Raw genomic sequence first — 24,295 nt, 5'->3', positions numbered from 1 at the left:
TGTTAAACAAACCGGGAGGGTCTATATGGCTCAACAGTGTTATTCTGTACTGCGCATGTGCGCTGTCTGCGCTCAGAGCCGTTCCCTGTCTTAGCTAACGCTGCCTGGCTGATTAGTTTGATACAGCTTGCCCAGTAAACACGCCTCTGTTGAGATGGCGACCAAGATTACACCGTTATATTTCGCCATAAACCGCTGAAGCATGAGCACGTTCAAACATATATTGTAAGTAAATGGTTGAATATTTGTTTCTTACACTACTCTGATTCTCATTTCGCCTGTATAGCAGGCTAAATCAGTTTTCTAGCCAGCTAATTTGGCTAGGTTCTTAGCGCTAGCTAGCTAGTATTCTCTTCTTTTGGTAGCTAAGTCTGAATATTTGACTTAAATTAGCTGAGCACGAAGCCTTGAATCATCCTATACAAACCACTAACACATCGTAATAACTTTCACGAAACTCTCAGCTACTGCCAACACATATATAAACATAAATATGGCTGGCTAGCTAGCACGCTAGTTCCCAGTGTTAGCTGTAGCTAGCTATGCAGCGGGCGAACTAAGATGTAATGTCCACTTGCAGCGTCAAAGCGTCATTACAAAGCGAAGTAGCGTAACGTTTATTTAAATTCTGCATAATATCTTGTAGCTATTTTGTTATTACTCGCTATTGCTAGTGTTAACGTTTACCTCCAGCTATCCTAACTAGTGAAAGTAGGCTAGCTAGCTACATACTGCCTGGCATTCTGCACTATTGCTGTATTTGATTAGCTCCTTAGTTAGACAGGTAGCATTAGCTAGCTAGCTAATTTAGCTACATTGTTTTTTCGAGATGGTGGTAGCTGTCTGTGGCTATTTTGAACGTCGTTTGGCGTTGACGGTAAAAGAATGCGAGTTATTGATACGTTGTTGATATTTAGGATGGCCAGTTGGCTAACGCTAGCTAGATACGCGAGTCTCGTTACCATAGGAAATGTACAACCTGTGTTTCACTAAGCTTATTTGTAAAAGTGCAGACGTCTCCCCACAGGCTTTGTCCTGTATTTTCTGGTGGGGCTAACTGAACCTGCACGCTAACGTCACAAAACACAAGAGCTCATTTGCCTGGCTTAAATACCTATGTAGCCATCTAGCTGACTTGCACTTCTAAATTGGCTTTATGCAATCTAACAGAAAATTATTCGACAAATAAATCGGTGTAGCTTGATGTAATAGGACTGTTTCTGAATTGATGACTAAGCGCACGTCCCTAGTTAGCTAGTACAGCTAGGTTAGCTTGCTAGCTAGCTAACTCTTTGTTACATTTGCAAGAAGTTATCGAAGATTTTTTTCTGGTAGCGCTGGAAATTTCAACCCAAGGGCTTTAATGTTTAGGTTGATTGAAAGTTTGCGGTGGGTATCTAATAGTTTAACAATCCCACTTGGACAGAGGGGAAATGGACTAAATTCAGATAAACAGCTCAGTGAATTGATATGTTTATTTTCCATTTATGCGCACAACAATTTTTTTAACGCGCAAAAACCTTAAGTAAAAACATGTCTCTACCCTTAAGTATTACGCATAGGAAAATCATTAGAAGTGAAAGTATTGCATGGAAATATTTGGGGTGAGGTGTGAGAGAATGGACTCTTGCGCATGGATTTGTGGGTAGATGCGGTAAATGCTTTGATGCTCAGGTTCTCTCCAAACGATGTTGGTGGCAGAAGAGAGACTCGGGTGTTACGCAGTATGGCCATATGAAAGCAGTATGTTCTGAAATGCCTAGGGTACGTTGGCAGTGTGCTGCTACCAAGGAACAGAACTGCTAACGGCCTAATGCAGGCCAGGTCTGTGGTAGAAATTAAGGCATCTTGCTTCCATACTTCTGCCTGGTATCACCACATTATTACTAGGTGGGTTTGGTTTGCCTCTGGCATGTGCAAATATTGTTTTTAACTGAAGTACAATTTGCCACACTAAAATCTTTGGTTAAGCCTTCAATTCCTTGAGAACTTGGGGTTATATCTTTTTATCTGCATCAGTTGTTGGGTAGGCTATCTAGAAATTCCAATTACTTAGAAATTCAAATTACTAAGAAGTTCAGTACTGTACTGTTCAAAAGAATCTGAATCTTATTTACATTTGCTTAGAGTTTCCCTTGCCTTTGTCTTGAAGGGACATGTAGATGTTTTCAACCTTTTCGAAAGAGTACAAAGTGAAAGCTCAAGAAATGTTTCCATCAAGGCACAAATTACTGAAACTGCCTTTTGAGTAGCAGCAAACAGATTAGTGACACAAGTGTGAGTCACACCATTCCCAGTGGGCAACGCTTACTCATAAGAACCTTATTTAGTCCAGGATCCAAATGTTAACCTGCTGGGGGGTTTTATTGCACCATTCTCTCCCATTCTGCTTGGTATTGCTTTTTCCCTCTTACCATCACACTGCATTTTCAGTGCAGACTTTTCCTGCATCATTGGCGATAAAGGAAATGTTCTTGCTTACACATTAGCTCAGTTATATGCCTGTACATATACAACAAGGTTATTATCCTTGTGATTAATGCGTTATTACACATTGCCTATTTTAGTGTCACAGTTCAGGCACATAATTAAAAACTGTGGGAAGGACTCCCACTACTTGCAGAGGATCTAATTTTAGTGAGAGGGAAGTCCTCCTAAGCCAGACTTGCATGAGGTGAGCACACGTGATGATATGTGGCTAATCTTATAAGAGGAAGTGCAGCCAGAATGTCACAAAAGTATGAAGAGATAGGCAGTGCCCATTTGTATATCATATACTGTCATTTAGACCACATAAATGTTAGACTGGACTTGGATGGGCTTTAAACAAATGGCTTCATTTTGTGGTTTGTTTTTGGAGGTGTGATGTATTAAAAACAGCTCATTTGATTCAAATGGCTGCATGCTACAGCATGGCACAGCTGAATGAGTTCCAGAATTTCTGTGAAGGTAATCCATAAACTATAGCTGAATACTTCGGAATCCAAAGATGAAGCTTGTGCCTATTTGCTTTAATTTTAAAGTCATTGGTGACACAACTTTGCATGCCTTTCAGATTTTTAAAAAAATTTGAATTGTATATAAAAAATATAAACATAGTTTTCAGGAAAATTCAGATCTTAATAGCTAGCTCTATTGTTTTGTCTGAGTTGAGTTTTTTTATGTGGCCTACCACATCATTGCTATTTATAATGTTTGATGACTCAGAGTGCAGAAACTAATGGCTTTGTGTTTTTTGTTTAATTGCTTCTACTCTGAGTTTCCTGGTGAGACTGGTTATAGCAAACTGCTAGCTTTACAAAATTTCATTACTCACTTGAAATCCCCTATTTTAGTTCATGTTAAAATCTTTCTTTAGACAAAAGGTATGATAATTGTGTTCTTACAGCAGAGTGTGCACATTCTGTGGTTTAACTAGCTTGTAGCATAAAAGGACTAATCTGGCATGATCATTGTGTCTCAAAGGTGACTCAACAAGATCATTTAGCTCATGTTTGAAAAGGGTAGAACCATTTCCATCTGCACAAACTGTCCTTTTTACTTTTGGTTTTAAGATTAGAAATCCCAATCTCGTCTGGTGCGGTTACCCTGTTTGAATAGCTGATATGTTGAGGAAAACAGCTAAATTTGTCTTGTCTTTGTTTCTTACAGGTTATGTATTCAGCACTGTGTGCTAAATGTTCACAGTGCCTGAAGATATTTAAAAATCTGGACATTCAGAAGACGGTTTTTGATTCCTGTGGAATCTATAGGAGTTTTGACCTCTTTGTTTTTAACAAAACGTTCTTACCCACGTCCTCAAAGAGCGCAGATCTGAGCCAGGGTGACCAGCGCATCGGAGGCCCACCTTTGTTACGATGCCCGTACAAGCGCCGCAATGGACGGAGTTTCTGTTGTGTCCTATCTGCACCCAGACGTTCGAGGAGAACGTGCGCAGGCCCATCAGCCTGGGCTGTGGCCACACTGTCTGCAAGATGTGCCTGAACAAGCTGCACCGCAAGGCTTGCCCCTTCGACCAGACTGCCATCAGCACTGACATCGAGCTGCTGCCTGTCAACACTGCGCTGCTGCAGCTGGTCTGCGCTCAGGTGAGTCACTCCCACATCACCACGGGGACATGATCGGCTGTGCAGTGTGGATAGATGCCATTTAATGACTGTTATGCTACATTGTGATTGTGACGTGCCTTGCAAAGTATTAAAAACAAATCAGTGAAACCTTGATGTGACAGGCCTGCGTTTTGAACCAAATTCTTTTGCACTTGTCAAATCATGTAAATACAGTTCATCCAAACACCACAAAACCCAAATCTGCAAACGGAGAATCTGAGATTGGTTGATGCTTACAGGAAAAAAAAGCAAATTTGTATTATATGGCTGATCTGCCAACGGCCCTCTGCAGTGTCAATGTTCCAAAAACGATCACTGGCATGTGGTCTCTGTGTGGATGTTTGTGATTTTTGTGTGTCCACAAACAGCCTGCGGAAAAGAAACAGAAACTCTCAACATACACACAAGCACACTACCCTAGGCAAAACAGTTGTGTTGTTAATGATGAGGGCAACAGATTTCGTTTTCCTTTTTAGTAATTTCCAGTCAACAGTGAAGCTTGTTATTTCAGACACATGCTTATCACTAAGGAAGGTGCCATGTATGCATACACTCTGCCTGTACTGTAGGTACAGTATTGTTGTGTGGGTAGTAAACCACAACAAAAAAAAGTGAAGTAAGAGATAGGTGGGGGTGAGAGAGAGAGGCATTTGTTATTTTGGAGGTGAAGTTCAGTAAGAGATGGGTGGGGGTGAGAGAGAGAGGCATTTGTTATTTCGGAGGTTTCTGGGGTGTCAACTTTCCAATAATAAGACCTTATGGCTGTGCTTTCAGTATCACTGAAATGGTGGAGATAGATTTTATATATATATATATATATATATATATATATATATATATATATATATATATATATATATATATATATATATATATATAAAACAAATTACGTGTATATGTATGTATGTGTGTGTGCGTGCACGCACGCGTGGTGGGGGTGGGGAGGAGTGCCTGTGCACGCACGCACGTGCTTGTGTTTGCTGAGTCAGATTACACATTTTTATAGTCCAAACTTTTCCATAATTACTCACTGCCCTGGAACTTGCAGGAGAGGGTGGATCAGTTTTGACTGCAGTCAACATTTGTTTTTAATATGTTTGTTTTTTTTAAATATAATGCCTGTAATGTGACACTCAACGCTTTGCATACTTTGCATAACGTGTTACAACTTGTGTGCCAAGCCACCTTTCAGACTTTCCCATTTCCAAATACAACAACAAAGATGTTTTTCCTGTTTTGTCTGCTACTGTACCTTTTAATATGGTTAGAACTTTTTAATATGGCAGATCCAATTAGGCAACCATTTTAGCTGTTTACTAGCTACACAAATTAGTTCTCCCCAAGTTCAAGTTCAAGAGGTTTTATTGTCATTTCAACAATATACAAGTACACAACAAAAAACGAGACAATGTTCCTCTAGGACCATGGTGCAACATAAAAACAACAGTGCAATAGACAACATGCTACACAAGTGCAAACAGTCCAATATAGTGCAAAATGTCATTAAATAAACATTAAATAAACAATAATAAATACAGGACAGGACAAATACAAAATACAAAATTAGTAGACAGTGCAATTTAGTCCCTAAGCAGGTAGCCTTAGAATAGTTTGAATTTCTCAGTATACTAATCATGGATTACTATGATTTATTACACTACTTAACTATTCTCTGTGTTAGCTATGCAAATAATCTATCCAGAGTACAATCGGTGAAGAATCCTCTGATGCATACAGTGATTTTTCCTCCTGCAGGTACCCAAGCCTCAGCCTGTCACATTAGTGAGAGGTGCTGAGGACACCAAGCATTATGATGAAGCCCGCACCTGTGTGGAGGAGCTGGCTCTCTACCTCAAACCCCTCAGCAACACGAGAGGTCTGGATAACATTCACATAATGTTTGGATAGCATTCAAACAGCGTTTATCCTCACCATGTTAGACGTTTTGATCATAAGTGCTGTCATCCAGTGCATATCTAGCCACATTTTAATTGTGACTGAGCTGCAGTCCAATTAAACCTTATAAGCATTATAAAAGTTCATTATTTAAGATGCAGCCATATGGAAACAAAGGATCAACACACACCTTAAGTCTCAAGCAGGTGCTTAACAAAATCCTAAAACACAGAGAAAAAAGAGTAAAGCCTGTACACTGCATTGAGATGCTGCAAAGCCATAAATCTCCAGTACCTCAAATAGGTATTGCCCCCCACCACACTCATTTGTAATGTAACCCTAGTCATTTTACTGTGTGCTTGCAGGTGTAGGGCTGGGCAGTGCTACCCAGAGCCTTCTCAGCAGGCCCATGCAGAGGAAGCTGGTAACACTCGTGCACTGCCAGCTGGTGGAGGAGGAGGGCCGGGTGCGGGCGATGCGGGCGGCGCGCTCCCTGGGCGAACGCACGGTCACAGAGCTCATCCTGCAGCACCAGAACCCTCAGCAGCTCTCCTCCAACCTGTGGGCTGCTGTCCGAGCACGGGGCTGCCAGTTCCTCGGCCCTGGTAACACTCGTTCTGGCAGCACAAATATAACACTACATCAATGGTCCAACATGAACATCATTCTGAGTGGCGTAATCTTTTTTCATTCTGCCAGTATTTTAGAAACATTAAGAAAATATTAAAGCCCAGCAGTTAGTCTATTGTTGCTTTCTTTATATAATATATGACTATCAAGAATGCATTTTGGAATGCCCTTTTAGGTGTAGTATTTTCATGCATACCTTTGTTGATGAGTAAGTTAGAGTGCTCAGTCAAAAGCACCTTTAGAAGAATTAATAGCTCAATTGGGTGAGGTTTGTTTGGAGTGTATTCTGTGGTTTCAGATGTTGGCATACAGTGCATTTGTACATTGTATTTGTCTTAATAAGATGAGGTGGTTTTGGACCTGTATTTGTGGGTGGGACAGAACAGCTCAGCGAAATAAGAAAATAACATGGTCTCGTACATCAGTAATGTACTATTACTGTATTACACATCACTAATTGGTTTGGTAAGGTCCTTCTTCCTTATTTGATAGCAGGAAGATTATTCTTGCCTTGACTGATCGATCGATAAATTAATTGAATGATTGTTTTCCTCTTTCCTTAGCTATGCAGGAGGAGGCTTTGAAGCTGGTGCTGCTGGCTCTAGAGGATGGTTCAGCCCTGTCCCGGAAGGTCTTGGTTCTGTTTGTGGTCCAGAGGCTGGAGCCACGCTTCCCTCAGGCTTCTAAAACCAGCATAGGACATGTGGTGCAGCTCCTCTACAGAGCCTCCTGCTTTAAGGTTACTCTCTTCCACTTTCTCTTTTAGGACGCTACTTTTTTTTTCTTGTCATTTTTTGCTTTCTGATCAGTCAAGCATAGTTGCATGGGACATTATGAAAGAATACATGGATTTCTAGTATAGGGTCAGACACAGTCCAGAGACAAGGAAGTGTAAGCTCTTGTAATACACAAAAAAAAAGCCCACAAATGTATACATTTCATTTCCTGTACAATACAAAATGCAATTTTTTATAAAGGAGTATTTTTAGTATTACAAGCAGGTTTGTTTCCATGAGTCTTGACTTAAGTAAAGGACTCTCAACTTAAAAAAGCCATTGTTTCCTTGTCAGTAAACGGCTTGGTATTTGTTGCTTTATTTCCCCCCACATTTCCCGGCAGGTGACCAAGCGGGACGAGGACTCCTCCCTAATGCAGTTGAAGGAGGAGTTCCGTACATACGAGGCCCTGCGGAGGGAGCACGACTCCCAGATCGTCCAGATTGCCATGGAAGGCGGACTGCGCATCGCCCCAGACCAGTGGTCCTCGCTGCTCTACGGGGACCAGTCCCATAAGTCCCACATGCAGTCCATCATAGACAAGGTAGGAGGAATACACACTAAGTATTTCAGTATTTCTCCCACACATTTGAACACAGTTTATAAAAAAAGAAAACACTTGTTGAAGAAGTAGCTAGGAGAATGTCTGGCATTCCTCACATCACTTTGCATCTGTCAAGTTCATTCTAGTTGAAGTATTTGGTCTCTATCTGTACAATGTAATCCTACATCCAGAACTGTGCTAGGGAACTGATTGTGATAAGACATACAAATACCACTAATAAAACTCCTCACTAGATGGTGCCAGAGATTGTTTAAGTTGAGTGCTTTATCTTATTTATTTGGCTGCATTACTAGAAACATCTGTCCTTTTAGTCAGTTTTTATGTGCTTTACACACTCATGAACAGCTTGATAATTAAATTATGTACATTAGAGCAGAATATCCCACTAAACATGATAGTGTGGTTTATACTTTTAAACCACTTTTGGTTTATACCTTTTGATAAATATTTTTAATTGGTTAGATCTACGCATGCCTGTCATATCCTTTAATGTCATGTATTTTGAATAGTATCATGTTTTGTTAGTGATGTTAATCTGGATTGTAATTTTTTTGTTGTCCATAGTTGCAGACTCCAGCATCCTTTGCTCAAAGTGTACAGGAGCTCACCATTGCATTACAGAGAACAGGAGACCCAGCCAACCTCAACCGCCTCAGACCACATTTAGAGCTGCTGGCTGACATTGACCCTAGCCCAGGTGGGTGTGCGGACATGCAGGTCCCTTTTTCTGATGATCAGCTCATTTGTTTTCTACAGACTTGGCTACAGTAGTGGGTTGTGTGTATGTAGGTGTATGTGTCAGATAATGACAAGTGGAAGTTCTTTCAGAGAATGCTAAACCAAGCTAATCTTCTGGAGCTATAGTGTAGACTATGACTTACTAGAAATTGATAGCGTTTGTTGTTTTGGCTTTGTGCTCCAACACACAAGATTTTAACATAAAAGACAAGATGTTAAAGTGCAGAATGTGTATTGGATATTCTTAAAGAAGGGGCAGTGGTGGTTAGGGTGCTTGGCTCGTGGTCAGGAGGTTGCTGGTTCGAGCCCCGCCACTGCCGAGTTGTCGCTGTTGGGCCCCTGAGCAAGGCCCTTTACCCTCTGTTGCTCCTGTCTAGGTTTGGACTGCCTGACGGTATCCTAGCCAGTATTCTGTACCTCTGTTTTGCTGTATATGTATATATATTCTTAAAGGAAAAAAAGGCTAAGTTTGCTAAAATCTAAATAAAGCAAATGTAAAGCATCAATATTACTCTGCTCCCACAAAATACCACAAGTCACTGGTACAGAATTAAAAACCTCAACATTTCTTTTTGGTAATCTTTTTTTTTTTCCTTTGAGGTTTATACCTGCTCTTGAAACCTTTTAGCTGGTGGTTTTGAGGGAGAGGTTTCATGGTAGGAGTGGAAATGTTCAGTGTTATGTTTGCCTCTCCTGATCCTGCTAGATGCCCCTGCACCTACATGGGAGCAGTTGGACAAAGGGCTAGTGGCAGTGAAGACAGTGGTACATGGCCTAGTGGACTTCATCCAGAATCACAGCAAGAAAGGAGGAGACCCACAGCAGGTCAGTAACTCCACCCATCCACTTCCTGCCATATGGCTCACCTCTTGCTCATTAAAACATCGATTAACTCTTAATAAAGCATGCCTGGCAAGGTACCTTTATTGCCCTGCAGAGTTCAGGTTCAGCTGTAAAGCAACTGGCTCTAATATCTAGATTTTAGATCATGTTTGCTCCTGATCTGCAGGAGAGTGGCACACAAGCTGAAGGTTTAGGCCAACCTCTCTAATAGCATGTTAAACCTAGCCCTGTCTAATACTACTGTATCCAGGCCCCTCAGCACAGTAAGTACAAGACCTACATGTGTCGAGACATGAAGCAGAAGGGAGGCTGTCCTAGAGGAGCTAGCTGCACCTTTGCCCATTCCCAGGAAGAACTGGAGAAGTGAGTTACTGCTCTCAGATATACTAATACATCTCACTGTGCGGTTGTAGCCTGCACCAGCTGCCTCTGACGCCTTCGTCTAATAACAGGTATCGCAAGATGAACAAGCGACTGCCCATCAGGAAGCCACTGAGCCAGTCTCTGACCCAGCTCAACGAAATGGACGTCACTTGCAGCCAGGGCCTACTCCCTGATGAGGGCTTGGTTGGGGAGGGACTGCCCCACAAATCGGCCATTGTCGCCAATGGCCTCATCCAGGTGGGGCCTGGATCTGGGCTAAGTCACCTGGTCTCCCGGGGCTCTGACCCCTCATACAACCCAGTGAACAAGCTGGGAAAGGCAGACCCGGGGAGCCTCAGTGCCCCTGGTTCACCTCCAGACCTGTGAGTACATTCTTTCAGTATGATGATTCTGATCTGTTTATTACATTGTCACACCTATTATAGAAGACCTGAATTCAAATGTGATGTTACTTCAAGTTGCTACTTTTTTTTTATAGTAGGGCAAATTGTTTCATTTTGTCCAGATTGGACGCAATGCCTAAAGTGGTGATGCCTGCGCCATCTCATCCCAGAGTGGCACGAGAGAGCCTGGCTGGACACAAGCACACGTCCATAGTCCCCAGAGTCCCCCAGATGCCCCAGTACCCTCCAGCCCAGTCTGAGCCATATTACCCTGAATCCAGAGCACCTCCAGCTGCCTCCCAATACGAGTCCTCTCACTATCCTACAGGTAAAGGAGCTAAGGTTTTAGAAAAATACTTAAATACTTAAGTTAAGTATGGGTGAATGCATAATACATTACGTTTCTTACGTGTGTGTGTGTGTGTGTGTCGGTTCATGTTTGCTCTTTTCTTTTTCCCCCCTTTCTATTCATGTAGGTCACGCCTACCCTTACACACACATGCAGCCTCGCTATGTCCGCAACCCTGGCCCACCTGCAGATTCAGGCTTGTCATCCTACCCGGACCCCTATTCCTATGCCCCAGAGCGCCAGTACACAGGCCATCCATCCGACCCTCGATACGCCTACCCTGTGCACCACAATAGCCGGCACCCGGCTTATGGAGGACCGCCGCCGACGCAGTCCTACACCAGGGATGAGCTGGGGCACAGGAGCCCAGTGCCCCTGGATGTACCTCCACCATCCCAGCCACAAACAACGGGCGCCTCCGCCTACCTCCCAGAGCCCTCACGAGAGAGATACGGCCCTGAGAGCTTCAGCCACGTGGGGCAAAGCAGGTCTTATGGCAGGGTAAGGCATGATTCCCCATCGTTTCACTGGAACACATGTTCAATACAAGTAATGGGGAAGTGTGATTTTCTTACAGATTGAATGATGTGGACGCCTGACCACCACACCCATATAGGTATATTGGAATGCCATTCATGTGGAGTCTCTCCCTGCCCCTTTGCTGATTGAACAGCCTCTACTTTTCTAGAATGGCTTTCCACAAGATTTTTGTTTTTCTGTGGAATATTCTGTGGAATTTTTCTGTGGAGTTATTCCTCCAACACTAAATTTTACTGTTGACACTGTGCATTCCAGTAGGCATCACTCTCTTGGCATCCACCAAAACCCACAGTCATCCATCCGACTGCCAGATAGTGTAGCGTGATTCATTACTCCAGATAACACACTTCCACTGCTCCAGAGCCCAGTGTCCATGTGCTGACCTATCTGGCTGCCAACAGGCATTGCATGTAGTGATATATAGACATTGAAATGGATCTGTGGTGACTTAGGCTTTTGCCTCTTCCTTTTGTTGATAAGCAAATGTCACTGGCTGTACATATACAAACATATTTCTCTTAGGAGAAAGATCCATATCCCAGATTGACCTCTGCACATTCTGTCTCTCTTCAGTGGTAAACGTGTGTGTGCATGTGTCTATGCAGAATATCTATGCCCGGCCTCAGCACAGCCTTGATTACCTGCACCGCCGCAGGAAGGAGATCATGGCCCAGCTGGAGGAGCGGAAAGTGGTCTCCCCTCCGCCTTTCGCCTCCTCTCCAAACCCAGCCCACTCTTATGACCCCAGCTACAGCCAAGAGGTCAGGGGACAGAGTCACGTAAGCACACAACAAAGTCATGTAAGCACACAACCTACTGTTTGCCAGCAACTCACCTGAAATGTATCAGAAGAGCTTTAGTTCCAAACCTTTAGTTCCAAGCTGCTTTACTTGAATACTAAAACCAAATGTATTGCATCTCCAAGTGGCATTGGCTACAAGTACTGAAAAGCATGTTACATGTGATCATCAGTCCATGGAGGAAACCCCCCCTGCTTTCGTGAGCTTCAGGGAGCCAGACTACGCTGCTCAGTACTCTCCATGGTCATGCGACACATTTGTCCCCTACATTGGCACCAAGGACATGAAATCCAAAGAGGGCATGGCTGTAGGCTACATGGAAATGGTAAGAGCTCTGCGCCAATGTTAAGATTAGGAAGAAACTTTTTAATCAGTACCTGATGATAATCTCAGAATTTATTTCTGGAAACATTAAAGGGTTAAAGAAGACAGACCTTTGTATGGTGGTGTGCTATCATGACTTTTAAGTGGGAGTGCAGAGGCTGAAGGTTATCAGTATTTGCTCTATTGAGTTTGTTCTGTTCTCCCACACCGGTGGACCAAAGGCCATACCAAAGGGAAGCCATAAATAGGAATCCGTGATGTTTATTATCCTTCTATGAGGCTTTCCACCGGAAGTCTCATATGTAGTAAAGGAGAGTCAGAGCTCTGTGTAATGCATTTGATTTTACTGATCTATAAGTGTTTGCTTTCCTTCCTTATCTGTTCTCCCTATGGAATCAAGTGAGTAAAATGTTTTTCTTGGATATAGGTTGGATTATTTTAATGCTTATGGTTGTAAACATCACTCTCCCCCACAGCAGAATGTTGATCAGGGCCTGAGAGAACCTGCCTTGGAGCTGCAGCGACGAGCAGCAGAGGTCAAAGATGACGACCCCATCATCCCATTCGGCTCGCTGCCCACTGTCTCACGCTTCGGTGCCATCTCGCGCACATCTAAATCGGGCTACCAGCCTGCTGGCCTAGTGCCAGGCCCCCATGCCAAACACGCTGGCACTGCAGGTAAAGGACAATCCTTCAGCATTCCGAGCAATTCAGGTTGGGCCACGATATTCAGGTTGGAGGGTTGGCTGCTAGAATGCTAACACCTGAAAACGCTAACATGACGAGCACTTGACACTAAGCTAACATGGCATTTATGCCAGCCCATAGCTGAACGCTGGGGTGCCAGCTCATGAGCTTCTATCACTCTCGTTTGCTTTCATCTACGTTTTTCAGATTTTTATTTGTGTTTTTTTTTTCCCCCCAATGGTCCTTTGCATTTTTTTTTTTAATCCAGTGGATTATAATTATGGAAGTCATGGAGGATGGAGTGAAGCCTCCTTCCCCCAGCATCCAACTATGCCATCTCAGGCACACTTCAGTGAACGGTGCGGCCACTTGCACAACCCTTTCATACACCTCAGACGTCGCTGCAACGTTAAAGCATGACATTTATATAATACTGCACATTTCAATGACTGGAAGATTTTTAACAAATATTCTTCTGATGCAAACCACCTAAACAGAAGCATGTATTAACAGCAATGAAATCTCTGAAATGCTCATCAGAATAAAATCATCGTCGCCGTCATCTTCATCATCATCATCGTGTTTAGACATGCTATCGTTTCTACCTGTTCCCTCCAGTCTGCCCCCTGCTGCCCAGGAAAGAGAACAGCTGAGGATAGAGCTCCAACAGGTCAATCAGCAGATCACGCAGCAGACTCGTTTGGAGGTAACCTTCTCTCCTCTTCTCAACTGTGTTCCATAGGAGCTGATTTATTGAGGGTGCAGAATGTTGAATTTTTGTGATACCTGTGTATTTCCATTTCTCAAAGAAACACATCAGTTAAAACTTAAATGTAGAATTCTTAGCCTTTGAAAAGAGGGATTTGCCACAGTTAATACATTAGTTTGCTAGGTACCTGGATGAAGATATAACAGATAAGTATTTGTACACCTCTGTTTCTCTCTCCCTCTCTCTCTCTCTCTCCATATATATATATATATATATATACATACATACATACATACATACATACATACATACATACATACATATATACATACATACATATATATATATATATATAAAATATAAAAGAACCTTCATCTTTTGTTGTCCAAAACATAGTATAGTATTGGCTGTAACATTCTCTGATACAGAGCTCGAGCAGTGGGGTGGCTCTGCAGAGGGAGACGGGCTCAGCAGCTGGCCAGCCCCCCCCTGTGGAGTGGCCCACCGCTAACGTGTCCTGTGAACAGTTGAGCCTGGAACTGCATCAGGTGGAGAGGGAGATCGGCATGAGGACGCGGGAAATGGCCATGGTGAGCAAGTTCACTGAGCCAGAACCCAGACGGAAACCCACACTTTGCTAGGGCTGTCCTTGTAAATTTGGATGATTAGTATTAACTGTGTGATGATTGTCAGTTCTCTAGGCCAATTCGTCAGTGTTGGCAATTAGATTTATAATGTACAGGACAATAATGAACCGAAATGAAGCTATGTGATTGAAGAAGAGCATTATGGAGCCGTGGTTCTGAGGGATTTAATATCCTGCAAGGTTCAGTCTCCCGTCTGTTTCCAAAACCTATCCCGGTTTTGAGATAACTTTGATTAAGAGGCTCAGGAGTGTTAGATGAGAGTTGGAGCTGTACTCTGTGTGAAGGGGGATCTTGAGAAGTAGGGTTGATGATCACTGAACTAGAGAATTCCCAATAGTTTGTGGTTGTTCGCCTTTCCTTGTTCAACGTGGGAGGAGCTTAATGTTTGCTATTATATGTATGACTTGTGTTGCAGGAGGGTCATGTAGCGCCTGTTCTAAAATACAAACTAGTAGCAACCAGTGAGAATGGACAGAGCGAACACAGTTTGCAGCGGGAAGAGCATCAGCTAGCTCTTAGGTAAGACTGACACTGACCCTTGCATTACCTTTACCAATGGAGAGCTACTGACTCAGATTTAGTTGCAGGTTCTCAATTGAGTTAGTTGTTTTATTAGAGCATTAGATTAGAGTTGGAGCTAGGCTCTGAAATACTGTAACAGAGTTGAGCATCCGTGTGCTACATGTCACCCCAGGCTGGGGTTTGCTGCGAGTCCCATGCTGATGCTCTTATAGCTACTCACACATATGTCTTTACTTGTGTTTTTAATGTAAGTGGTCAAGATAAAAGCCCCAAACTTTCTCATCACAGTGGACTTGTCAGCCAGAAACATCTGGTACGTCTCACTCAGAGCCTGTTTCATTTCTCTCTCTGTTCATAGTGAGGGCTCAAATGGTTTGAGCTCTGTCGTGCAGGACTGCGGTTTGGCTAGCAGCAGCATTTCCTCCCTCACCAGCAAGACCTCCTCACTCAGCCTGTCGTCCGAGCTGGTGGCCAGCAGCCCAGATCTGTCAAAGAACGGGGTGGTTCACCACTGCTCCTAGCTAGACGCTGTGTCTGACAGCGTGCTCTGCCACTTCATTACCAGTTGGGGTGTCTGTCTCTCGCTTGTTCTTTCACCCTCTCTGTCAGTTTGCCACCGTAGTAACGCCACTACCGCTCACTGGACAAAAGCTCTGGCTCATCTCTCAACTTGCCCTGTAACTCGCTATGGCCCCAGTAAACGATTCCCTCCCTCGCTCTGACCATCTGATGTGCTCTACTTGTGTCGCATTACTTCTTTTGGACTCAGCAGTATCGGGATGTTGAGCATTCCGTATGTTCCATGAGATAAGGGCTACGTGGAGGAGAGCTGCGTTTTGGGAAAACAACCACTAACAGATAGATGTGTGGGTAGTGTGTATGAACAAATCAGTCTTGTTCAGTTACACATACAGGTTTTTGTAGAAATAAGCAGTATCTGCCATTTATTCACCGTCTTCTTTTTTGGTTCTGTTCTGTGAATGAAGTTTCTTTTTTTTCTATGACAAACAATTTCTCTCATTGCCTTGGAAACCAAGGCATGTGAGAAGCATTATATCAATATAAGTGTTTCTTGGCCTCACAGCAATCTACACAGTAATAACAATTTTGATAGTTAGAAGTCCTCTATCTTCCCTATCAAACTCACTAGAGTGTTGCTCGTTGTGAACTAATGGGCTCAAACTACATTCTTGGTAGTTAACTTATCACCTTTCATGCCTGTATAAATGTAAATTCAATTGAACAGTTTACATTGTTCTGTTGATTGTAGTTGTTTCTCTCTTCACACAAGTTGGTGGATCCGTGGTGCTTCATAGCATGGTTGACATTGGGTTGCATATTCTAGAAAAAAAGGATAAATGGACAGGAGTCACAAAAACTGTTTAAAAAATGTCACCCCAGCACTTTTTAGTCAAACCAAGGAAGTTTATTTTAGAGGAATGCAGGATTGTTTCCCCTCAAAGTCTATTACTTGTCAGTATTTGGATATTGTGGCCCAACCAAGAAAAAGAAGCAGAGATCTTATGCTTTGGCACCAGTCCAGTAAGTTCAGATGTGCTTTTATTGGCCCCTGTTTGCAGGCTGTGTATTATCATTATGCGTAATATATATGAAACAATAGATAGATATGCGTTATTTTATTGTTGCCATTGTCAAATGCCTAGGAAATGCTAAAAACTAAAGGGATTGATTGGTTTTTCAGGATGATTTTAGGGTGCCTTTATGAGTCCTGTAAATTCTGGGAGGGGTTGAGATGGGTCTTAAGTCTTGACATCACAGGTCTTGCTTGCTTGAACTAGTGACTGTACCTTGTCATTGGTCTCCAGGGAGTCTGTTGTTCACTCTAACCGCTGTGCTGGCCTTCCTGAAGAAATATAGCCAAACTAATCTGGAGCGTTTGATATTCGGGTATATTTTTGTTACGTTTTGATTTTGTGCCACGGCTCAGCTTCGGCGATTTGCTCAGCTGGTTTTGTTCAGAGGTGGTCAGAAACAAATACACTGATATACCTCTCACCTTTGATGTCTTTTTAACACCAGTTTACATGTTTCATCCTGAGGATGGAGAAAACGTCTAAGAGACAAAAAGACAGGAGACATTCTGTTTTATGAATGTGTATGCAATCTGTTTTCACTTCGTCAGTGAAACCCATGTTCTACATACAGATCTTCAGGGCAAGTCAAAGTGATAATGTTGGTCCAAAAGCACAACACATTGCTGTGGTTCCTATTAAATGGTTCACTTGTTTTTTTCCACACTGGCTGCCAGTACCCCTGTGTTGTATAAAGTAGCATATACCCTGAGATGAGAGACTGTTTTGATCACCTCTGTTCAAACTGCAAGGGACTCTAACTTCTGTGAAGTTGCTTTGACATTTTGATTGGCAGGTTAATGATTTCTCCAGGGGGCCACAGTGAGGATTGAGTTTGAGTGACCAGACTCTGAAAAACATCTGTTTTCAGTCCAAGGCCTGGGGACCTGTGTGGCTTGTACTTTATTGCGTTTTCCCTGCTCCTACAGACCAGACTGCAAATGCATGTAAAGGGGTTTGATACTGTATTGAGTGAGCTGAGTTTGGTGAGTTTGGTGTGTTTGAGCAGGCAAACCACAGCATGTAACAGGGCTGGGACTGAGATTTACTGAGAGCTTCCATCAAGTATGGAACCTCTCCATTGCCCAGTGCTCATTCACTGCATGAGCGCTAGTCCTCCGGAATGTAGCAGGAATGGTCAGACTATGTATTTAAGCGCTACATCTGAGATTGGGTAATGGGGCACGTCTTTCCAGAGTAATACTAGCATCATTTCATCAGCAATTTTGCAAGTGGACTTTAGAGCATCTATTAAAGGCTGAGATGAGACAGCAGGTTCAGTATGGTTCAGTATGTCCAACTTTTGTCATCGTGCAGTATTTGAAAATATTTTTCATATAGGTCAAGAATCATCATGTACTAAAACAACTATAATAAGGATTTCTGGTGATGGCAGTAATTTTGGGTTAAACAGTGACGTGTGAAGCAAATTGTGTACAGGTTTAACTACTGGTGAAACGTATGTGTGACGGAGACTACAGTGAATTATTTGACACGTAATGGAATATTCCTTTTGCAAAAAAATTAGCCATGCATGTTATGAGAAACAACGGCAGATTATATTGAATTTGGACAACACAGAAATCGATGATTATAAATTGGTGTCATATTCTCTGTTGTTTTGTACAGTATAGTAGTTGCTATTTTATATTTTCAGGAAAAATATTAAAGACCATGCAGCCCACTCCACCAGCAATAATGCACTATGCTATCCAAAAATGTTTTTTTAAACTTGTGTAGTAAACACCACCATCAGAGCATTAATTGCTGAGGCTGTTATGTGGCATCAGTCACTGTGTCAACTCCATTGGCAGTTTCTGTGCACAGAGTTCACTAAATTGCATCCAATTACAACTTTTGCTTTCTTCTCTATTATAGCATTGTCATCTTAACTTTTGGATTTGTTAATGTGTTTTTGTTTTAATGGCTGCTGTTTAATGATCTCTGGAGATATTCTGTTGCCCCTTTCATGCATCTATTTGATGTGGCTTAAATTTTATTTAAATGTTATAATTGCTTATATAAGAGCTTTTGACACATGTACATAGTCTTCAAGATTGCATACAAAATGCCTCATAGGTAGATACACATGCAGTGGATACACAGTGCAGAAGATACAAATGCAGAGACTAAATTGCAAGACTAATACACATTTCTGACGTGTTTCACAACCACTAAAGGATAACTTTTGCAGTGGGAAAAAATGGCTTCTAAAGAACCACTTATTGCATATTGCCATGTAAGAAAAAAACAGCAAACGTTTTCCTTAGTACCTGTGGGAAACACTTGCATCTTGTACTATTACATGCATCACCAGCTTCTTTGGTTTATTAAGGATTATCTTAGTTCTTAATGCATGATTCATTTTTATTGTTTGTAAATATCTTGGCTGAATCATCAGTGCTAATCTGTTCATTTTGACCAGGATTTAGGATTTTGCAGACCAATAGTTACAAATGCATTCATTGTTGGACATCTTCACTGTTTAGTCTTCTGATCTTTGATCAGGGTTTAACAAGCAGTTAAAGCATTAGCATTACAAAAATCATTCACTCAGTCTCTACTGGTATTTACATGCTCTTTAAATATTTTTTGCCCCAGCTCTTATGACCTCAGAGTTTGTTACATCTTGTTTTAAATGCTAAACACACAATCAGTCCTGGGTCTGGTTTTTCAAAAACATTATACCATACAGATTTTTGTAACATCAGTTAGTTTGGGGAAAGTAATCCATTGTAATTTTTTAATGTGGAGACTGGTTTGAATTTGTTTCCTTGCATGAAACGCAGTGATAATAAACTAGTCTCACTCACAAGGGCTTTAGATACTGACTCACTGAGTTGCTGAATGTCAGTCACTGAAAGATTTATTTTTTTATTATTATTTTCTGCCATTTTACTTATTGTTGCAAAGCAACTTGCAGCCTCCCATCAGCCCGTGGGAGAAACACCGTATGAGTATAAAGGGAACCAAAATGTGTACCCAGTGCTGGCTCAGTGTCAAGTCTTATTTATGATCAGCAATCAGTAACAAGCCTCAGTTTCTCTGTTCTGGGCTCATTTTCTAAGGAAAAATATAATTGTTATTAACCACTGCTGACTCCTGATAGGGTAATGTAAACGTGCACATTATGTCGTACGCAAGTTGAGTTTGAACATGTTTAGATTGTTAAACTACTAATTGTGTTGAATAAAATAACAAGGCTGTAACGTTACAGTGACTAAGCTGTAAAACGGTTGAAACAATTTTCAAATGCTGTCTGAAACGGGTTACTAGGAGGGCAGGACGCTTAGACAGACTGGAGTGTTTGTTCTCCGATTATGACACACATTAACATAACGCTGGATCAGGAAGGACCCATCATTAATATTTAAAACCACACCCAAGTTGGAAAATCAACAGCATGGAGAAGTAGCTTTAATGGCAGAAGAACTCAGCCTGTGTGCACACCAGCGTTAGTATTTTAGCTCATAGCTGTAGGGGGTTGTGTTGAAATGGATGGTCATGTATGAGTCCCGATGGGAGTGTCGTTTGTCTTTTTCGTTTTGTTCACGCTGAACATGTTCATTGCTTGCACTCACCTGTTGATTTGGTTTTCATGACATGGGGCTATTCAAGCATTTTGTTGTTGGGGTTTTTTTTTGTTGCTGTTTGGGCATGTGATTACTTTTGATGATTACTCCCAAGTTAGCTCATGTAAGATTAAGGTACACAATTTACTGCAACATAAGTAAGAATGTGTGTGTGTGTGGGGGTTTGTTTCTTCTTTTTTAATATATTATACTCCATTAAGGAATGCTTAGAACTATATTTCTCCGATGTGGATTTAGCTGTTAAACCCTTTTTCTTTGTTAAAGAATTCACTGTGTGAAAATTTGAATTGCATTTTTTGTATAATACAATTGCTTTTGTTTTTAAAATGACAAGGGGGGATAACTGACTGGAAGTTTGAATTAGATGGAAAAAAAGTGAAAATTATTTAAAATGAAGTGTAACTTAATGTGCTACAATGATTCTGTACTGGCAGGGATTGTGATTAAACGATATCTCAAACCGCTGCTTTTCTTGTGCTTTTTTACATATTTGTTTAAAACTGTTTTTAACATTATTAGTGTAACTGGAATACATAACTGGGAGATCTACTGTTGTAATTGTATCTAGGAAACAATTAAGTTCTATGACCACATTAAGGGTTTCTGTATACATGTTTAAAAAAGAAATCTGAGCAATTTCTGCCTTAGGAAAGAGATCAAAATCATGTGCTGGCAACTGTTGACCGTTGTAGAATAATGTATATAATTTAGTATATCAATCACAATATCAACTCCATATTTTTCCCCTTATGTCTATGCTGACTGCTAAGTCATGTGACCATAATGCAATGCCTGTTTCCTCCATATTCGGTGCGTGTGGAGCTTGTACCTAAACTCCTTCAAGCATAAAGGAAAGAAAATACCATTAAATTATGGATCTTGTCTGGAATGCTCCTTTAGGTTTTTAACTTGGGTTGTTGTAAGAAGGCACACATGCCTTTTCCACCACCTAAAATTTATCTATTTATTTATTTATTTATTTTTGAAGTATAACTAATATTTAAGCATGTATGTTCTACATAATAAACAACTCCATGAGTAGATTAGCAGGACAAAACTGATCAATAGCTCAAAGGTTGTGCTGAGCAAATGCTCCCATTGCGGTGTTCCATGGGCCACTGACCTGCTCCATAGTGAGCAGTAGCTACTGAGTTCACTTGATGCTCTTACAGCGACCAACACTACCCTACATTTGCTCTTTTAAAGAAAGATTTAAGATCACAGTAGGTAAGTGGAGATCATTTTTTAAATGATGAGAAATAATTATGTTGGCATTGATGGGCTCCTGTTCGAAGAAAGGGTGGGGGGGGGGGTTACGTTCACCCATATGATCTCATGGCTTGCATATAGTATGTATCTTGTTGCTTAATACATATCTGTTTCCTTGTTTTCTAAAAACAGAACCCCCCCCCCCCCCCCCCCAAAGCAATACGGTGTTAGATATAGATATATATAAATAAAATATCTATCTCACTGATATTTCAGGTGCCTTCTAGTGTTAAAGGGAAATGTTATTTGTAGGAGCATAAAACTAAACCTGGTCCAGTGGGCTTTACAATGCATTAAATATACCTTCTAATAGACGATTATATTCTCTTAATGAAATGTTAGTTCTCTGTTAAGGTATGAATGGAACCCTAAAAAAAATGTTTTTTTTAATCGCAAATAATCCACACCGTATTACCAAAAAGAAAACAACAAAAAAAATGCTTTAAGAAAAGATTTTGTGACAACTTTTCAGTAAAGTACATTTCTTAAGTGCACTGGAAATGTTCCAGTCACAAATCCATTTTTGAATTTACATTTTTTGGCATGGGGAGCAGCGATGAAAATTCTGTGTTTTTCTGGTTTTTTTTACTCAAGCTCTCCTCCTGGACTAGAATGAATTGTCTGGTGTGCTTGGGAGGTCTGTGGATCCTGTCCATGGCCCTCGCCCACGCTACCATAGACATCTGCAGCGCTAAGCCCAAAGGCTTGCCCTTGCCCGTCTGCGTCTACCGCAACCCAAACGTACATGACGAAGCAAAACCATCATCTGAAACAGCTGAGCAGGTCCCGGACTCCACCAATCCTCGTGTGTGGGAGTTGTCCCAGGCCAACGGGCGCTTCGCGCTGTCCCTCTTCAAGCAGCTTGCTAAGGACAAGGGCGCTGAGGGCAACATTTTCATGTCCCCGCTTAGCATCTCCACAGCGTTCGCCATGACCAAGCTGGGGGCTTGTAACAGCACGCTGGAGCAGATCATGAAAGTAAGGCGTCAAAATGGTAATCTGTCTGAAATGACATTGATCAGGATCTGAGGTTGACTCCTGTCCTCTTTTAGGTGTTCGAGTTTGATACGATAAAGGAGAAGACATCAGACCAGGTTCACTTTTTTTTCGCCAAGCTAAACTGTCGCCTCTACCGTAAAAAGCACAACACAGTAGAACTGGTGTCTGCCAACCGACTGTTTGGAGAGAAGTCTTTGACTTTCAATGAGAACTATCAAAACATCAGTGAAATAGTCTATGGAGCCAAACTGCTGCCACTTCATTTCAAGGTTACTCTCTTTCGTCAGTTTATTTCTTTATAAAAGCAACCATAAACCATTAGTCACGTTTCCCTATTTTAATCTCTTATAGGAAAAACCGGAAATGTCAAGGCAGAAGATCAACGCGTGGGTCTCCGAGAAGACAAAAGGCAAAATAAATGAGACACTGCCAGAAGGCTCAATAGACTCCACTACCATACTGGTCTTGGTCAACACCATCTACTTCAAGGTAAACACATCAGGAGGCTCATCATAGTAAATGAAAATCCTTGAGACACTTTTTTCCCTGCTTTACATATTTTCTTGCAAAGTCATATCTAGTGGTTTGCATTATAGGGCCAGTGGAAAAAAAAGTTTGATAAAGCTGATGTCACCGAGTTACCATTCCATGTTAGTGAGAAAGAAAAGTGCCCAGTGCCCATGATGTACCAAGAGACCAAGTTTCAGTACCAAAGGTTCCCTGAGGATGGAGTGAAGGTCCTGGAGCTGCCCTACAATGGAGGAGGCATTTCAATGGTACTGGTGTTACCAACTGAAAACACAAAGCTGTCTGAGGTATGTTTCAACATCAGCAGTTGTCAGTCAAACTCCACATGCTTTTAAAGTTTTTGTTTTTTTTCCTTAAAAACAAAAACTTTAAAAGCATGTGGAGTTTGACTGAGATATATATATATATATATATATATATATATATATATATATATATATATATATATATATATATATATATATATGTGTGTGTGTGTGTGTGTGTGTGTGTGTGTGTGTGTGTGTGTACACATACACCATTTAAAATATAACCATTTAATAAAGGTGGAGACACAACTCACTCTTAAGAAGCTCAGTGGCTGGTTGAATGCCACAACTGAGACCACGGTGGCAGTGCAAATCCCACGTTTCCGCATTGAGGACAGCTTCAGCCTCAAAGACAAGATGGAGGCTATGGGCCTTCATCACTTATTCAGTGCAGAGCACTCCAGCCTCCCAGGTGGGTCACCACTCATTGCTTTTGGAGCTCAGTATGGACCACTTTCACTGACTTCAGCCTTCTAAGAGTGTAGTCCAACCTCGCCATTCTCTGGCAATGCTGTTTCAGGCATGGTGGCGAACTTCACCAAAGGCCTCTATGTCTCTGAAGCCTACCACAAAGCTTTCCTTGAAGTAAGTTTGTTTCATTCCAAGTAGAAGAATATTCACGCTAACTGCATGCCAGGAAAACGGACAGAGTATGTAGTGAGATGTCAACTGACCTTGGCTGACCTTACAGGTGAACGAAGAAGGCAGCGAGGCAGCAGGCGCCACGGCTTTAGCGTTCCTCGGTCGCTCCCTCAATCTGAACCGTGAGAGCTTTGTAGCCAACCGACCTTTTCTGCTCTTCATCCGAGAGTTCACCATCAACGCCATCATCTTCGCTGGCCGTGTGGCCAACCCCTGTAAAAGCAGCTAAACGGAGTACCTTCCTTTCAGTAATAACCAGGGAGGAGGGGGAAGACGAGGAAGAGGAAGAATACCTCCGAGGCAATATTTCCTACTTGCCCATTAGACAATATGGTGTTCTTGTTTTTCATTTGTTATTATTTACAAATAAACAAGAACAATAAAGTTAATGCAAGTATGTAGTAGCTTTATCACAAAGTGGCACTTGATCAAAGGTCTTAAATAAAAGGGGGGGGGGCGGGG

General features: G+C 41.8%; 2 protein-coding genes across 10 annotated transcripts; both read left to right on the top strand.

Moving 5' to 3' along the window:
* Positions 1-89: 89 nt before the first annotated feature.
* On the top strand, positions 90-20,547 carry rc3h1a (ring finger and CCCH-type domains 1a). 9 transcript variants are annotated; one of them, XM_035523225.2, is made up of 20 exons: positions 90-225; positions 3,652-4,088; positions 5,865-5,985; positions 6,371-6,610; positions 7,199-7,374; positions 7,755-7,955; positions 8,541-8,673; positions 9,421-9,539; positions 9,808-9,920; positions 10,010-10,303; positions 10,447-10,652; positions 10,801-11,174; positions 11,819-11,974; positions 12,186-12,338; positions 12,817-13,015; positions 13,293-13,383; positions 13,643-13,730; positions 14,162-14,323; positions 14,796-14,899; positions 15,261-20,547. In XM_035523225.2, the coding sequence occupies exons 2-20, from the start codon at positions 3,858-3,860 to the stop codon at positions 15,421-15,423; spliced, it is 3,324 nt and encodes a 1,107-aa protein (XP_035379118.1). In that variant the 5' UTR covers positions 90-225; positions 3,652-3,857; the 3' UTR covers positions 15,424-20,547. The 9 variants fall into 9 exon arrangements, 7 of the variants coding, with proteins under 7 accessions (XP_035379118.1, XP_035379117.1, XP_026861261.2 ...); XM_035523224.2 differs by having other exon boundaries at positions 12,814-13,015; XM_027005460.3 differs by having other exon boundaries at positions 11,819-11,992; positions 12,814-13,015.
* Positions 20,548-21,158: 611 nt separating this feature from the next.
* Positions 21,159-24,230, top strand: serpinc1 (serpin peptidase inhibitor, clade C (antithrombin), member 1). The gene is made up of 8 exons (XM_027005459.3): positions 21,159-21,314; positions 21,951-22,334; positions 22,409-22,624; positions 22,707-22,844; positions 22,952-23,170; positions 23,429-23,603; positions 23,712-23,776; positions 23,883-24,230. Exons 2-8 carry the CDS (start codon positions 21,969-21,971, stop codon positions 24,060-24,062), a joined length of 1,359 nt encoding a protein of 452 aa, XP_026861260.2. The 5' UTR covers positions 21,159-21,314; positions 21,951-21,968; the 3' UTR covers positions 24,063-24,230.
* The last annotated feature ends 65 nt before the right edge of the window (positions 24,231-24,295 follow it).

Source organism: Electrophorus electricus, chromosome 26 (genome assembly GCF_041902795.1).
Source record: "Electrophorus electricus isolate QZ-2024a chromosome 26, ASM4190279v1, whole genome shotgun sequence".
NCBI classification, from domain to species: domain Eukaryota; kingdom Metazoa; phylum Chordata; class Actinopteri; order Gymnotiformes; family Gymnotidae; genus Electrophorus; species Electrophorus electricus.
Note: the sequence above shows the minus strand (reverse complement) of the source record. Positions and strands in the feature narration are given on the sequence as shown.

Bases quoted from the DNA above. Each gene is read 5' to 3' on its own strand.
- rc3h1a (XM_035523222.2), top strand. From the start codon at position 3,858: ATGCCCGTACAAGCGCCGCAATGGACGGAGTTTCTGTTGTGTCCTATC. The intron at 7,956-8,540 runs GTAGGAGGAATA...TGTTGTCCATAG, and splicing joins TGCAGTCCATCATAGACAAG to TTGCAGACTCCAGCATCCTT. The intron at 14,324-14,795 runs GTGAGCAAGTTC...CTTGTGTTGCAG, and splicing joins GGACGCGGGAAATGGCCATG to GAGGGTCATGTAGCGCCTGT.
- serpinc1 (XM_027005459.3), top strand. From the start codon at position 21,969: ATGAATTGTCTGGTGTGCTTGGGAGGTCTGTGGATCCTGTCCATGGCC. The intron at 22,335-22,408 runs GTAAGGCGTCAA...GTCCTCTTTTAG, and splicing joins CGCTGGAGCAGATCATGAAA to GTGTTCGAGTTTGATACGAT. The intron at 22,845-22,951 runs GTAAACACATCA...TTTGCATTATAG, and splicing joins TCAACACCATCTACTTCAAG to GGCCAGTGGAAAAAAAAGTT.